Source organism: Penicillium citrinum (assembly GCF_028827155.1).
Source record: "Penicillium citrinum strain IBT 23319 chromosome Unknown utg000002l:1.0-3833315.0:1.0-3834789.0, whole genome shotgun sequence".
Taxonomy (NCBI): Eukaryota; Fungi; Ascomycota; class Eurotiomycetes; order Eurotiales; family Aspergillaceae; genus Penicillium; species Penicillium citrinum.
The window spans coordinates 1,120,165-1,134,636 of NW_026622687.1; the positions used below are offsets into that span (position 1 = coordinate 1,120,165).

Sequence of the window (14,472 nt, forward strand, 5' to 3'; positions counted from 1 at the left end):
GGGCTGAACTGCTTTCTCCCACAGCACATGATGTAGAGTTCGTAAAGCTCGGCAGGGTTCCGAGGATACATTCAGGAGGATTCACAGGCAGCGCTTACGGTTGGCTCTAGGATGTTCCCCCTGTTAGTCCCAATTGTGGTTGTGCCTTTTCACTGGTCACATTTGTAATGGTATATTGACAATGCTCCTAAACCCGCAGCGCTATTATATTGGAAAGAAAAGGGGTACATTGATGTACCAGTGTAACTTGGGTGGCTTCTTTTACCTTCTTGACTCATATGTCGGTAAACTGATTCACATTACTTCACAGCTGTTGATTGAAAAGTTGTCTGGTAACTGTGCACACATCCTTAGCCGCCCAGAGACATTCATTCGTCCAGAAAGTGGGTGCTTCAAGAAAGTACAAAGCCCTCTTATTATCTGCCCAATTTCCCGTCGCGAAGTAGATGGATGAAGGAGCCTGGGTCGATGTTCACAGTGCTCAGTGTGCTTTTGCCTTGAACAGCGCCACTACCGGGAGCACCATCCGTACTCTGACCAGTGATAGTGTTTACGTTGTGTATAGAAGAGCTCCCATCCTCTTCCGGTCTGGACGACTCGTGCGCGGTGAATCTGGGATCCTTTTTGGCTTCATGGAATAAGTTGTACTCGGGGTTCAAAAGTGACGGATCTGCGTTGAGTGGGTTAGAACTCGGCCATACTTTCCACAGATGACCAATGATCAAGGGCTAAAAACCTTGCTCGGTTGTCCCCGGAACGCTAGTTGAAGTAGATTGCTTCGGTCATGGAAGTTCAGTATTACGAGGGTATTGATGCAATTGTTGGCGAGTGCATTGACCTACCTGGGATTTCCGAGGCAGTGCGCTTTCCCGCACTTGCTTGGTGAGGCTTGCGTCCTCAAGGCGCTTTTCGTCCTGAGTTTTTTGCATTGCACTTGATGAGTGGGTTGCTGTGTCTTGTCAGAATAAATGATCTGAGATGCAACGAAGTCGGGTTTAATTCAAAGTCAAGAGAACGTCTGGGCGATGAATGATTTATATCTTGAGGTTTGACGCATTGCCAGCTGGCGTTGCACCCCATTGAAATGAAACTTATTTCTAGAGGATGAAGGGAGAACATGCAGAAGCGTGAATATTACATCTGTGCAGGGACCGCTAGATCTTGAGTGCGGCAACCAAGTTTCCATCCATCCTGTAACCCAGTTGGTCCACCCCGTGCTTGTCATAATATACCGATAGAAGTCGAGGCAATTCGCTGGATCTGGCTGGCTTCAGCTGGGAGCAACCCTAATGCATATCCCAGATTCAATTGACGGTTTCCTCGTGGATATCGCGCTCGGCTCCACCCGGGGACAATCTTAACATGAGAATTCTGAGTGGACTGAGCTCGCCTACCATTCGAGCGATGTGGCCCTGCCTCTACGCACGCTCCCAGAAGGTGCCCATGCTAAAGGATACGCAGAAGACATGCAACAGAACCTGACGGACTTAGCCCTGTGTCGGGTCATATAATGTCTCAATTTTATAACGGGTCTTTCGACACGTGCTGTCTGCCCCGGCTTGGTCGTCGCTTCCTTTCCAGTAAGGTTTGGGACACGTGAATTGCTAACGCTACCATACAGTCTACTCCAACGTGAACTCGGATTCATTTTTCCACCAAGCATACCTCATCCAGGACTAGACAATTTGCTCATCAGAGTGAACGTGACACTGTTTGCCAATTCGGAAATACGGTAATGCTTCCATTGTATCATGCTAGTTTGCTCTTACTGATGTGCCACGTTAGGACGATGTCAAATACCCCGTGCGAAAGCAGTATTTTCCTCCAGGCTGAACTTATCGGCCAATCAACTGGTAGGCCAAATGAGCTCTCGCATAGTGTGAAACATATGGCAGCACGGCCAAGTCGGTCAGGCCTTGTGATGGGTTCCAGCCATGCTGCGCTCGAGGCACCAGCCCAGCGACCCGTGCAGTCTCTAATACCCTCGAAGAAAGAGGCACAGTGCGCTGCAGAAGTCGCTTTGCAATATTTCCAGAACAATCTAGACGAAATTTCATCCAGCGAGCTCAATGACCTGTACCAGATCAAGCAACGTTTTTCAGGTCCTAGCTAGCTGTGTTGTCTTCTCGTTGAACTACCGCACATTCGCCAAGATGGGATTGGAGACAACATCGCATGGGCACCCCATCAACATTATATCCGAAGCCTGTCTTTAGCCGATTGAAGATGTTGCTATCTCCTTCCATAGCTAGTTCGCAGTCTAACCAGCCTTGATGGCCACTGGATATGTTTCTTCTTATTCTTTCCTCCACGGTGTTGATTTTAGATCAGTTGGTCGGTACATGGCTTCGTTGGAATCGGGGGTGGGTTTATGGTAGGCTCGAAGTAAGGATGCGTAGCGGAGGCTACCCTGTATGGCAAGAGAGTATAATTAGGGACGTCCAGGCGGCTCTCTGGTGGCCATGGCTGGCCGGCCAATGACCTCAGTGTCAAAACGTGTGTACAATGGAAAGACTAATCCAACAGCAGCCATCAAGACCTGTGTGCCCGTCTACCCTTGGCCTCGGTGAGGTTGAAGGTCGTGAGGTTGAAGATATTCGACCAAGATTTCATTTTCGAATATCTTTTACCTCACCGAGGCCAAGGATAGACAGACACACTATTTCCATCAGGCCCTGACGCAGGTCAGCTGTCGGAATCGAATTTAACGGTGGGACTGGAAGACAGCGACACGGTGCTCTTCCTTGAAACCGGTTTGTAACCACAATATCCAAACGGTGCCGGTGACAAGGCCATAATCTTCATCTTCTGCACCTCGTGTTACGCTTGGACTCGAATGGATAAGGACTGGGAAGCTCGGCGTCGCTTGATGAAGGGGAAAGAACTAGGAATGTAAAGAGCTGTTAGATGATTGTGCAACTGTATTGAAGGCTTTGACTTAGTATATCGATGGCTGCTGCAGGCATACTGGCCGTTTCCGTTTCTTGTGGACTGGGTCACGGAGCCCATTGAACTCCTCCAGCCCTTTGCCTATGATCTGAATTAAGATTCTCGATGAGATCAGTCCTCATGGACCAGTCAGATGTCCCGACAGGAGACATGGGGTAGTGTTATGTGAATATGGTGTGAGATGAAGACGTAATCGGATGTAATAGGATGTTTGTGGAAGAAAAGCTGGCCAAAAGGGAGTGTAACGGCAGTCTCGTCTACTAAGAGCCTCTCTCCATTACAACACACAACTTCGAATTACCTTTCTGCGTTGTACTAACAGCCAAACAAATCGGCAACCTCTGACATGGGACTCCCTCATATATAGGTACCTTATAGCGACAGCCATACAAGATGAGTAACCCTTTACTTCGCGTCGTGGGATCGACAGCCTCGACTACCAGATTCCTGCCTGGTTCACCACTTTTGATCACGGCACCTTCTGACATTTACGGTCTATAGAACAGCCTAGACAGCCCCATGACTACTTTCCAGCAAGCGAACCTTTATCGCTCGCCCGAGCTACCTCGACGAGTTGCACGAGTTGGGGAGCACAGTGATCAAAGATCCGAGGGTGATGTTACAACCGAAGACTTCATCCGCGAGAGAGGGCTACACGTTGGATGAGCTTGACTTCTAAACCAAGACTTCTCTTACATTCCTTGTCCCTGATCGTATCGTTCTTCTGATTGTTTTGGTGGAAGCTGCGATGCCGGTTATTCCCAGGAGATCTATGGCGTTCGGAGGTTGGTAAAGGGATCCTGTGGTTTCGGCCTAATATTTCAAATGCACGACGACTTTGGTCAACCTGAAAGAACATAAATGCTAATGATATTGTCTTTGAAAGTGATTACAAGAGTCTCGCCCCTCCCATCACACCGCGACGTCCGCTCCAGTATTCCGTCCTGATTCCAGAGTCAGTCTCTGACCGGTGATTCTACAGGAAGGGCAGCAGCCCAACGATACCTCTGGTTTCTACTTACCTGGATATTCAAAACATAAAATGTCCTGCAGTACTTATGTGGAGACCTGGGAGGGAAATATTGCCGTTGAGCGCCCTGCTCCCGGTGAATACTCAGTTGATCTCGGGGAGCAAAAGGACGGCCTCGATAGACTACGATAGGAGCCAACCCGGCGGTGATTACCAGCCCATCAAGTACGCATTTAAGGATTTTTGAACGCCTCAGGTACAAGGGCAATCGTACTGATGCTGCCACTGTACGCCACAGGCCTCGAGGAATCCCTGGAAAATATTCACAAACCGAACCAAGGTTCTTCCTTCGTCGAGCACAAAAGTCAAACCATTATACCTACAAACAGAATGGCGCTACTGGGAACAGCACCTCTTGGCTGGGATATCTCTCTCCCTCATAAAACTCCAGCAGGTGGCATACGGCCCAGTCAAACTCACATTATAAAGGCCGCCGTTCAAGCGTTGGAACTGCAATATTACTTCGCAAAAAGTCATTGAAGCTAAACCATATTGAGTGCAAGACTTTTAGCAGCACAGATGGCACAAATTAAACTTCCCGAAGAATAATTATACATACTGTACAAGGTTCGCTTGAACAGGCCAACAGTAGCAATAACAAAAGACCAATCAAAACCAGGTTCCTTGAGCGAACAGCTAATGATGAAACACGAAGAAAAGGGCATTTAGCATCTTCCTGCTACATGAGCATTGAGATTTGCCGCAGCTCCCATTTCTCATCATATAACACCCCAGGATAGGCGGTTGGTATCACTTTGGTGGTGGCAGAGGAGCACCGGGCTTCTTCACACCTGTTGTATCATAAGCGCCACGTCTGCGAGAGTCAGTAAAATTTTCCAGCAAAAGTAATCAAGCGCAAGGTACTTAGAGCTTACGCCATAATGTAGCTTTACTGGCAATATGTCAGACTGGCTAGAAGAATAATCGTAACGAATGTGAATGGCTTCTGATTGCAGGTTTGCTGGTCTCTATGGAAGGCAAGTTGGAACTTGCCTTGACGATTTAAAGCTACTTGCAACGCTTCTATGAAATGAAGAGGCAACCTCATAGCTCTACACCAGCGACACCATAGCAAATACTCCCACAATGTGATCCTAGGGTGGGTAGCTCGCTATCGTTTATTGGATGGCCCCAACGCCACGTTTCATAGTTCAGGAACCAGAGTAAATGTTGCAGATTAGACAACGGGGCTTATAACCACATGTAGAACTCCCATAGATGCTACTGTATTGCCATGCCGACATGCCTGCATCGGTGGCCCAGGGGAGGCAGCGTTTACTTGAACTTGCCAAATGACATTAGGTTATAAGTCTTTTCCGAGCACTTGCCGAAGTTTCGATCAAGTCACGAAATAGAAATAACAGGGCTACCAGATCCAGCCACAGCGATCGACACTCTTTGGAATAGGACGCGAATATGTGTTCTAGATTCTAGGCTGTCATCCTATTGGGACGATGCCGATTGGTGATCTGGCGAGTTTCAATTGAGGGCACAGGAAGACGTGATGTATTACCACCCAGATTTCGCCCACGAACGTGTCAGGTGTGGTCGATAACGATTACCGTACGGATAAACAATGTCCTTTCAAACTGTTAGGTCAAATGATCCTCTACTGGTATGGTTCTGTTTCAGGATTCAGGAACAAAGTGAAACCTTTGGTGTATCTATCTGGAATTGGATATAATACACCGATAGTATTCTGGCAGAGACAGTATCCCCGGGATGGGCTGTAGGACCATGAACTACTGACTGATGAAATGCATGAGATTATGATCTCATATTTCATAATGAAATTGCAGCTTTCCAATCCCCGATAGCATGTGGGGGCTAACTTACTCCTGGGACCTGCGAGAACCAACCCGGGCTAGAAAGGCAGTGCCCCGGCAGTTCAACCATTTTAGCACGAGGTAGGCCGACCATTACCTCACTCTAGCAGAGCTGAGATAGCTCTAGGCCACCCACCGAACACTCTTTTGCCACGAATGGGCATGTTCGATCGTATGTAGATAATTGGCTTGGCGCAATTGCAACTGCCTTCACAAGCATTATCTCCGCTCTTTTTGCGTAGCCCTTCTGTGGTAGGATCAGTATCTATCTAGATGAGTTCAAAAATAAACGTCGGTCATTGTCCGCTAGGGCTAAAGGTCAACGCTGATCTTTGTACGAATGAAGGTTTGAAGGGCTCCTGGGAGTGATCACGCTGCATTCCGAATAATGCGGACAACTATTTCGATTGTTACTACGTTACCAGCCCGTGTATGATGCCACTTTCGATCGCGTTGTTATACGACACTTCATGTGATCTAATACTGGTTAATTTACTCTGTCTATCAGGTTGTCGGTCCTAGAAGCGTCCCTCTATCACTAACAACGTGCACCCGTACTCTTCTTCTCCACCCCCTAGCATATCATTAGGCAATGCCCTCTAGAGATACGACAGCGTTCTGGCATGAACTTAAGACAAGTAACGGAAAGGGGACTTACCCATTTCAACAAATATCTCAATAACCAACGAGGAAGGATTCAAACAATCTCCACTTCCAACTTCGTTGACGAAAGGCGGGCTTCATAGCCTCCAAAATCTAGATCCTCCTTTCTGCGAAAGAATGAAAATTGTAATATTTTGGCATGAAATCTAATGGGTATATCAGAGGTATATTTTCCGGGTAACTAAGTTGTCCAAAGATCAAACATTAAGCCATTGCGGAATTTTGCCAGCTTGCTTCTGATAATGCTCCCGTAACTTCTCCAGCCGTACAATTTCACTTTCATAAACATTTTCCAGCAGGTTATTCCGAAGATCAAGCACTGTGCTTCGAACAGCTCTCCATCTATCCACGAACAAAATCATGGCATTCAGAGATCTCTCTTCGTGATTTGAACCTTCAGAGGTTTGAATGATTGGATCCGAGTCCAATAAGCGAGTGCAAGTATATGACCCAAATGCTCCGGCTACTTGATTTTCGTACTTCCCATCAACCACTAGGTCCGTATGCCCATCGAGCAGAGGAACAACCAAGACTACTGTATGTCCAATTCCTCTCAGGCTGAGGTATTGAACGGGGTCAGTCGAGGGTGGGTGCTTTGCGCGAATGATCTGGAGACATCCATAAGTATGGTGTCAAACGCCGAGGGGCTTGCAAGATAGAAAGGATTGCTTCTTACTTTGAGATGAGACATGTTGGAAAAATGTTCGAGTCTATGGCCTCAAACCCGGATCCTATTTGCTCTGAAATAGTCTCAGTGGGAGCAGGTACCTTAAGAATAGACTTTAACCAAAATACCTGTGCATAACGTATGTATCTTGCCTCTATCGAAACAGGCTTCACAAAGAATGATGAGACAGGGGAAGAAGGGCCGTAAGTAGGTTGAAAGCTTTTAAATGGCCTGGTAATGCCAGTTCAACTTGATAGGCAATCCGACCCCACTAGATATTTCCGAGGACCTGAAGGAGCCGGTCCACAAAAGGGAAAATAGCTATGACAACTTGTATTGAAATAACATATGCTCCTATACCTCGTTGGATCTGCGTGATACAAACCCGGACAATCCCAACTGATGGTTCATAGAAGTCAATAATGCTCCTGTGCAAACCATCCCCGGGTCCACCCATCGGCAGTCTTGGTAGCTCCGAGTATCCGGTTGGCGCTATCGAAGAGGGGCTCGCTTAGAGACATGGGTTATAGCTCTGGGTACTAACTGGGCAATAGCTTGACGGTCATCGCGTTCCCGAGAGAATCTACTCATCGTGGCCAAGTTTCGGCCGAAGGCATGGTCAGCACTTCCTTTCCCCTAAGGTTTGGGACACGTGAATCACTGGTGCTACCGTACTCTCTACTCGTATGTGAGTTTGATTCTCTCGAGCTGAACGCGGGCTCATTTTCCAATTAAACATATCAATTCCAGAACCAAACGATTTGCTTGTCTAAATAGGCAGGACACCGTTCGCCAATCTAAAATTATGGCAATGCTTCCATTATAGCATGCTTGTCTGTTCTTGCTAGTATGTCACAGTAGACCGTTGTCAAACATTTCGTGTTGAAGTAGCAGTCCTTTCCAGGTTAGATCTATCAGCCAATCCACTGGTAGACCAGATGAGCCCTCGCATGGTGTGCAGCGTGTGGCAAGACGACGAAGTTGTCAGGCCTCGTGGAGGGTTCCAACCATGCTGCCCTCGATATGCTAGCCCAGCGCCCTCTGCAGTCTCTCATACCCTTATTCGCCGCGATGTGGTTGGAGACAAGCTCGGAGGGACACCCCGTCGACGTCGTATGCGAAGCCCATCCATAGCCGCTTGGGGGTGATGTGCTATCGCACTCCCTAGGTAGTTCGCAGCCTAATCGACCTTGACGGCCGTTTCTATGCATTCCCTCCGCGTTGTTGGTGGCTATCTCGAAGGTTCATTTATCGTAAGTGTGAACGAAGGATGTGTAGCGGGGATTGCCCTTAATGATAGGAAGGTATAATCGTGGGCGTTTAGAGGGGTCGTTGGTGGCTATTACTGGTTCGTCAATGATTCTGACGTCGAAATACGCGTGTATAAGTGACAACTAACCTTGACACTGGACTCCAATGCTCGCTGTGCCTGTCTAAAATTGGCCCTGGTGAGTTTGAGGTTGCTCAAGCTTTAATTCAAGGTGCTGGAATTGTTTCTCCATTTCCACCGGACGGCGACCCAGGTCTGCTGTCGAATTGGAAGTCCATCCTGGCTAAAAAGCAGCGACGCAATGCTCTCCCACGACCCCAATTTGTAAACACTATATCCAGATATCACCGGTGACAAATCTCCGCTCAACTCCTTTTGTACTTGGTGTCGCTCTTGATTTCGATCCTCAGAATGGGTCAAGGCAGTGAAGCTCGGTGTCGTTTGATGCACGGGGAAGAACTAGGAATACAGAAAGCTGTTAGTTCTCTTTGTAACTGCTTTTGAGGCGTTCCTTTGGCCTACTGATACCTGCGTCACGCGTACTGGCCCTCTCTGGTGTACTGATGTACAGAGTCTGTCGAACTCCTCCAGCGGTTTGCCAGTGACTTAGCTTAAGGATCCCGCGGGTATCTTTACATATGAGCCAGGTACACGTCCTCGTTATAGATATAGCGGGCAAATATGTAAAGAAGATGGGAGATGAAAGGGTAATTTGGTGCGATGGTGCGATGTTGCGATGGTGCGATAGGATATTGTGGAAAAGGGTGGCCAGAAAGGGAATGGAACGGCCGCCTCGTCTACCAAGAGCGTCTCTCCTTCACAACACACAGCACTAAATTATATTTCTACAATTTATAATACAATTTATAAACAGCCAACCAGATCAATTACCCCCGATATCAAGTTCACCTGACATGCATTTATCTTTCAACCACAGCAGTCCGAGACGAGGAAACAGGTACTTTGGATTGTGGGATTGACGACCTCGAAGCCAGATTCCTGCCTGTTACACCTCTGGTTGCTCAACCTTTCATCGCGGTAGCATCTACTATCCACAGTATATAAAACGTTCTATGCGGCTAGAGCTTTCTAGGAAACGATTTCTTATCGCTCCTCCGAGCTAACTCATACCGGCCGGAGGGATAATGATCAGTGATGTTGAAACCGAACCCTTTCATCCGTCAGACCAGGGAATATTTGATATAGGCTTGACTTGTGAACCAAGTCATTTCGTACGCCTAAGCTGCCTCCTGGTGTTATTCTTTCTTCCGTTCATACAAGCAGGAGCTGTGCCACCTGTTCCCACGACATTTATGTCATCGGGGATTGGTAAAGGGTTTAGTGAATTGAGCCTGGTCATCTGGAACCGACAGCAAATCTGAAAATTCTGAAAGAAATAGCATGCTAATCGTTTTCTTCCATGGTCGCTAGGGAACCTTGTCCTCTTGATACGCTACGTCTCCAACCATGGCCTCTTCGTCGTTCGCTGGCCGACGGTTCTACGGAAGGGCAACAGCCCAATGATCCCCCCCCCCCGGGTGGGTTATCGCCACCATACTATTTGAAACGTACAAACTCATTCTATATTTGTCTGGAGCCTTATTGTGTGCCCTGGTCTCAGCGAATAGCATTTTCACCTAGGTAGCTGTCAATACTGTGGTCAATTTTTGGCTGTAAATGCGTGAAGGGACCCAACCGCTTGGGTAAGTGAGAATGCCCTGGAGGAGGGTCGGGGACAGAAGGGGAAACTTCATGGGCAAGGCAAACCCTTCTCTATCCACAACACCGTCAAACTACACCCTTTCACACTTCATAACCAGGTAATATCAATACTCTTCCTTCTGCCACCCTCTGCCTTTGTTGATCTACTTCACCAGCGCCAACTATCCGGGTTCATCGGCTCACACGAAGGCTAACGGTGGCCCCATCCGCCGCCCTCGTCCTCGATTTGCTTCTTGCTGCAGCCGTACCACAAGAAGCTGTGCGGCAAGAACGAAACGAAAGTGAACAGACGAGCTCCACTTCAGCATCCCCTGTTCCTCCTCGCAAGTTCCTCCCTCTCTAATTTATCGGGCCTGGTCATTTTCAACGCACCACGAACCAACGCAGCATCGACACATCATGATCGTGACATCGTCTACCTTCATTCATTCTTCATTCAACCGAGTATTGTCCAGCATTGAAAACTTCAGACCATGCGGCGTATGAGGCATCCTTGGGGCTCAGTAATACAACATGTATGTAAACGGTGGCTGATTGGCATCAGGTCCAGGAAATAGAGCCCAGGTACCACATGATTCTTCTGTAATTTACGAAAGTGTGAACTATTCTATTGACATCAATGGATACTCAGGGCTACAATATCCCCAACCAACCCCTTGTGTCCCTTCCGACAATGCAAAGTCGACCCTACACCTAACCACGGCATCCCATGCCCCATATCCCACATCCACAGGCACATGGTCATTGAGATCGATTCCATACCAGCCCCACAGTCCTGGTGGAGTCTCTATAACGCTTATGAGGCTATGAAACGCTTTCGTCGTAAGAAAAATGCAGGCATTTTCTACAGAATAATGTTGGAATACCCACCGCTTTGTTCCTCTGAGTATTTTTTCCTACCAAGACGGGCCTGCACTGTTCGCGATGATTCCATAGATAAAACCTGCTAGTGGTAGGAATTGGCTCCAAGAAGCGAGCAACCTACTAGGATAATTTTGAGGAGCGGCCGGGCCCCTACCTTTCTAATTAGAGTCTTGAGAGAATAGAAATGAAACTTTCTCTACCCCTCAGAGATGAGGAAATAGTCATATTACCTTCGAACGCCCTTTCGCACTATGCTACCTTTGGCCTCCTAACGCCTGTTCTCAGGCATTGGCGAGCATGGTCTTAGCTCGCCTAGGCGACGGATTGTCTCCGATCGCGCTTGGTGTCTATCAAGCAAGTTTCCGCCATGTTAGGCGTATAGGTTCTCAATAGCCAATCACTAAGCGGCGTCAGATCTAGCGTCAATTCACCCAGGTTTGCCCCTGAACGAGGTCCCATTTTTCGAAATGGAAAGAGTATAAGAAGGGCTCATTGGGTGATAGGGACTTCTCGAGCTTATTCCAGCATTCCCAAAGTCTGTAACTTAATCACGCCTTCAACCCATTCAGTTCTGTCCACCCCAGCTATGGATCAACCCCATCACATGTACGAGGGGTACCTCTTTTTCAAAGCCGATCCTCTACCAGGACACCAGCCGACATGGTGGCGTGTTGAGCGCAGTTGGATGTGTTTCACTCAGGTCGACTTGTATACGATGATCCATCAACGAGCTTTTCAAATCTCTGCAGCCAATCAATATCAAGCCCTATCGACCGAGCGGCGTCTCCAATTGGACCAGCTCATCCATGAACGACGGCAGCAGGACGCTTTTGCCGAATGGAGCTGTGCCTACGCAGAAGAACATACAAGGGTCACTAGTGGTCAAGACTCTATTTCTCATGGTCTCGAAACGATTGCAATGACAGCAATTCTTATGCGTAGACCACGGGCCACGAAAATCCATCCAAGAACGCCGATGGGTGATTTAGTTGACCTGAGCAGGTTGCGGCCTTCCATTATGGGTGTGACAACAGCGTCTGGGCTTTCAGCAGGTCGCACGCATTCCCACAACCTGACTGTGAGCAAGACGCATCGAGATCCTATCCCGTCATCGACACAAGGACGAGCCAGTAGAACTTGCCTGGAACATGCACTCTTCGGCCGCCAGTCGAAAACGATGAATGGATCCGCTCTACCGGAACGGTAAGCCCACTCTTGTGAGCCCTGTATACATTATCAAGTACATAGCAAGGATCACTAACGGAGGAGGTGAGCAGCAGTGAGAGGGTAAAATTTAAACAAGATCATGGGAGTAAAGATGGCTCTGAAGAGACTGCCTTCGAGAAAAAAAGGAATTATGGGTGCGACGAAGCGCAGAGAGCCAATACGATTCATGACAGGTCTGACCAAAACCAACGCTCCAACCATAAACGTCGTCGAATTGCACCGCGCATCGCTCGGGCCTACAGGAAAACAGGTTACAGGAAACCGGGATTTCTGAATCGCAAGTGGCACCCCAAAACCTGCCAAGTTCCTAGGAAAGCACGTCTTCATCGGCTACAGAAAATATTAGAGGATGCGACTGAAGAACGACCAAGCATTATTCGAGGACACCGTCGTCGCAATTCCTATTAAACATTTCCACGGCGAGCTGGAAGGAGACAGCCATATCCATTACCATTACTGCTCATTCATGTGATCATTCGCTTCTATTGCTTTTTTTCTGCTGTATAAACAATTATTCAAGTTTTGACTCCCACATTCATTTGGTTTTTTGAAATTTCTATCCGAGGTGTCATTGTACCTAACGAATAACTCTACTAAATACGTATAGCAACAGCGTACTTTACATCTTTTCGGCAATCTCCTGCATATGCAACCATAAAAGAACCCCCGTCAGTTGGGTAGCTATCTGGTATTTCATTCAGGCCTCAATATACTGGAGGATATACCTAAAACATACAAATTTATATCAACAGGTATACATAGATCAAGTAATTTTTCTGGCTTGCAATGTGGACGTCTCAATACACTAGCTCCGTCGCAGGCCCCATACAGAACAATCCCACTGTCTTTTCGCAGGGGCGCCGCGCTTGACGGGAAGTCGCCGCGTATATTCTTGACGGAGAATTCTGGGTCTAAGCAGGGCATGGTACTGTAGGTGGAGTGGTGAATACTGGCTGAATATTCCTTCCCAGGGTCCTGTTCACTCACGGGATGGCGAATTCTTCGCCCAGCTCACAATTTGACTGTGCCTTGGGAATCGGTCTCAGGTACCAGTTCAAGTTAGAAATACAAGTAATTTTCCTGAATTTTGAACTGTGTCTAGTAATTGCAATATGGTGGAGGGCCTAATCAATATCCCCAAGCCGAAGTCAGGGGGAGAGGAGAGGAACTGGGCTTTTCTTGTGAATATTACATAACTAAGCGTTCACTTTCTTCGCGGTCTACTGTATTGCTACGGGGTTCTGCTCTCACTACAGCCAATGTCGCCAAGTTTCGAAGACTGAATCGCAAATCGCCAAATTCAATGAAATATGACTAATACCATTTCCCACTCTTTGGTGAATGCCATACAGAGGTATTCTGATTCACCAAGCCATAGAAGTGTTGCCCAAAGCCTCGATTACATCCATAGCTTCAGATGATTAGCTTCTCCAGCTCACTTTAAGAAATCAAACTTGCGTAACTTCTGTAAGCAAAAATTGGCCTTTTTCGTGCTATATGCTGGCACAGAGTCTTGTTAGAAACCTCTTACATGTCGTCCGTGCTTTCGAAAAATGAAGTGCGAAAAAGAGAGCAAATCAGGATATTCGAGAGATTTAAAAATAATCAAGATGGAGGGACCATTGAATGGAACTCAGATACAGCAGGGAGGTGCACTGTACTTTCCCTTTGCAACATGCTGCTATGCCAGCTTTTTCCCTTCCTCTTCCGGTAGGTAATCCAGGCATTCTAAAGTTCTCTCCGCCGTGGGATGGGAATGGTAAAATATCCGATAAGGAGTATATGAATCGTAAGAGAGCGCCCCATCTTTCAAAACGGACACCGCGCCCTGCAATGTTAGGATCTCATCCCCACACTTTGTCGTGAAAATTTCTGGTGATTGATTAGCTTTTCCCCGCCAATGAAGAACGCAACTGACCAGCCTGATTCTCGAAGCCATGGAAGATCGACTGTTTCAAATACCATGTTGACAGGAATAAAGGGGCAAAAATTGCTGGATAATGAATCCCCACTCCGTGAGTGGCCATAATGAGGAACATTGAAGTAAACTGTGGGAATAATTAACAAATTTCGAGATCGACGTTGACACCCATGCTTACACAGATCACACCAAGTCCTTTGAGAGAGTGGTTTCCTCTCCAGTGGCCAATCTCATGGGCTAAGACAGAGATTATCCTGTTCGTATTTTGCTTCAAAAGGCTCTCGTCGAGAAGGATGTATGTCTGGTTTATACCTTGGCGGCAGCAACCAACGG

General features: G+C 47.5%; 4 protein-coding genes across 4 annotated transcripts; 3 read left to right on the forward strand and 1 right to left on the reverse strand.

Annotated features, from left to right (window-relative positions):
- Positions 1–1,789: 1,789 nt before the first annotated feature.
- Positions 1,790–2,113, forward strand: N7469_002269 (uncharacterized protein; the record flags this gene model as incomplete). The annotated part of the gene is made up of 1 exon (XM_056641189.1): positions 1,790–2,113. One exon carries the CDS (start codon positions 1,790–1,792, stop codon positions 2,111–2,113), a length of 324 nt encoding a protein of 107 aa, XP_056503683.1.
- A 1,229-nt stretch (positions 2,114–3,342) lies between these two features.
- N7469_002270 (uncharacterized protein) lies at positions 3,343–3,615 on the forward strand (the record flags this gene model as incomplete). Its single annotated transcript, XM_056641190.1, is given in 2 exon segments — positions 3,343–3,442; positions 3,461–3,615. The coding sequence occupies 2 exon segments, from the start codon at positions 3,343–3,345 to the stop codon at positions 3,613–3,615; spliced, it is 255 nt and encodes an 84-aa protein (XP_056503684.1).
- Positions 3,616–6,665: 3,050 nt separating this feature from the next.
- On the reverse strand, positions 6,666–7,159 carry N7469_002271 (uncharacterized protein; the record flags this gene model as incomplete). Its single annotated transcript, XM_056641191.1, has 2 exons — positions 6,666–7,076; positions 7,145–7,159. 2 exons carry the CDS (start codon positions 7,157–7,159, stop codon positions 6,666–6,668), a joined length of 426 nt encoding a protein of 141 aa, XP_056503685.1.
- A 4,418-nt stretch (positions 7,160–11,577) lies between these two features.
- N7469_002272 (uncharacterized protein) lies at positions 11,578–13,240 on the forward strand (the record flags this gene model as incomplete). Its single annotated transcript, XM_056641192.1, has 2 exons — positions 11,578–12,194; positions 13,153–13,240. 2 exons carry the CDS (start codon positions 11,578–11,580, stop codon positions 13,238–13,240), a joined length of 705 nt encoding a protein of 234 aa, XP_056503686.1.
- Between the last annotated feature and the right edge of the window lie 1,232 nt (positions 13,241–14,472).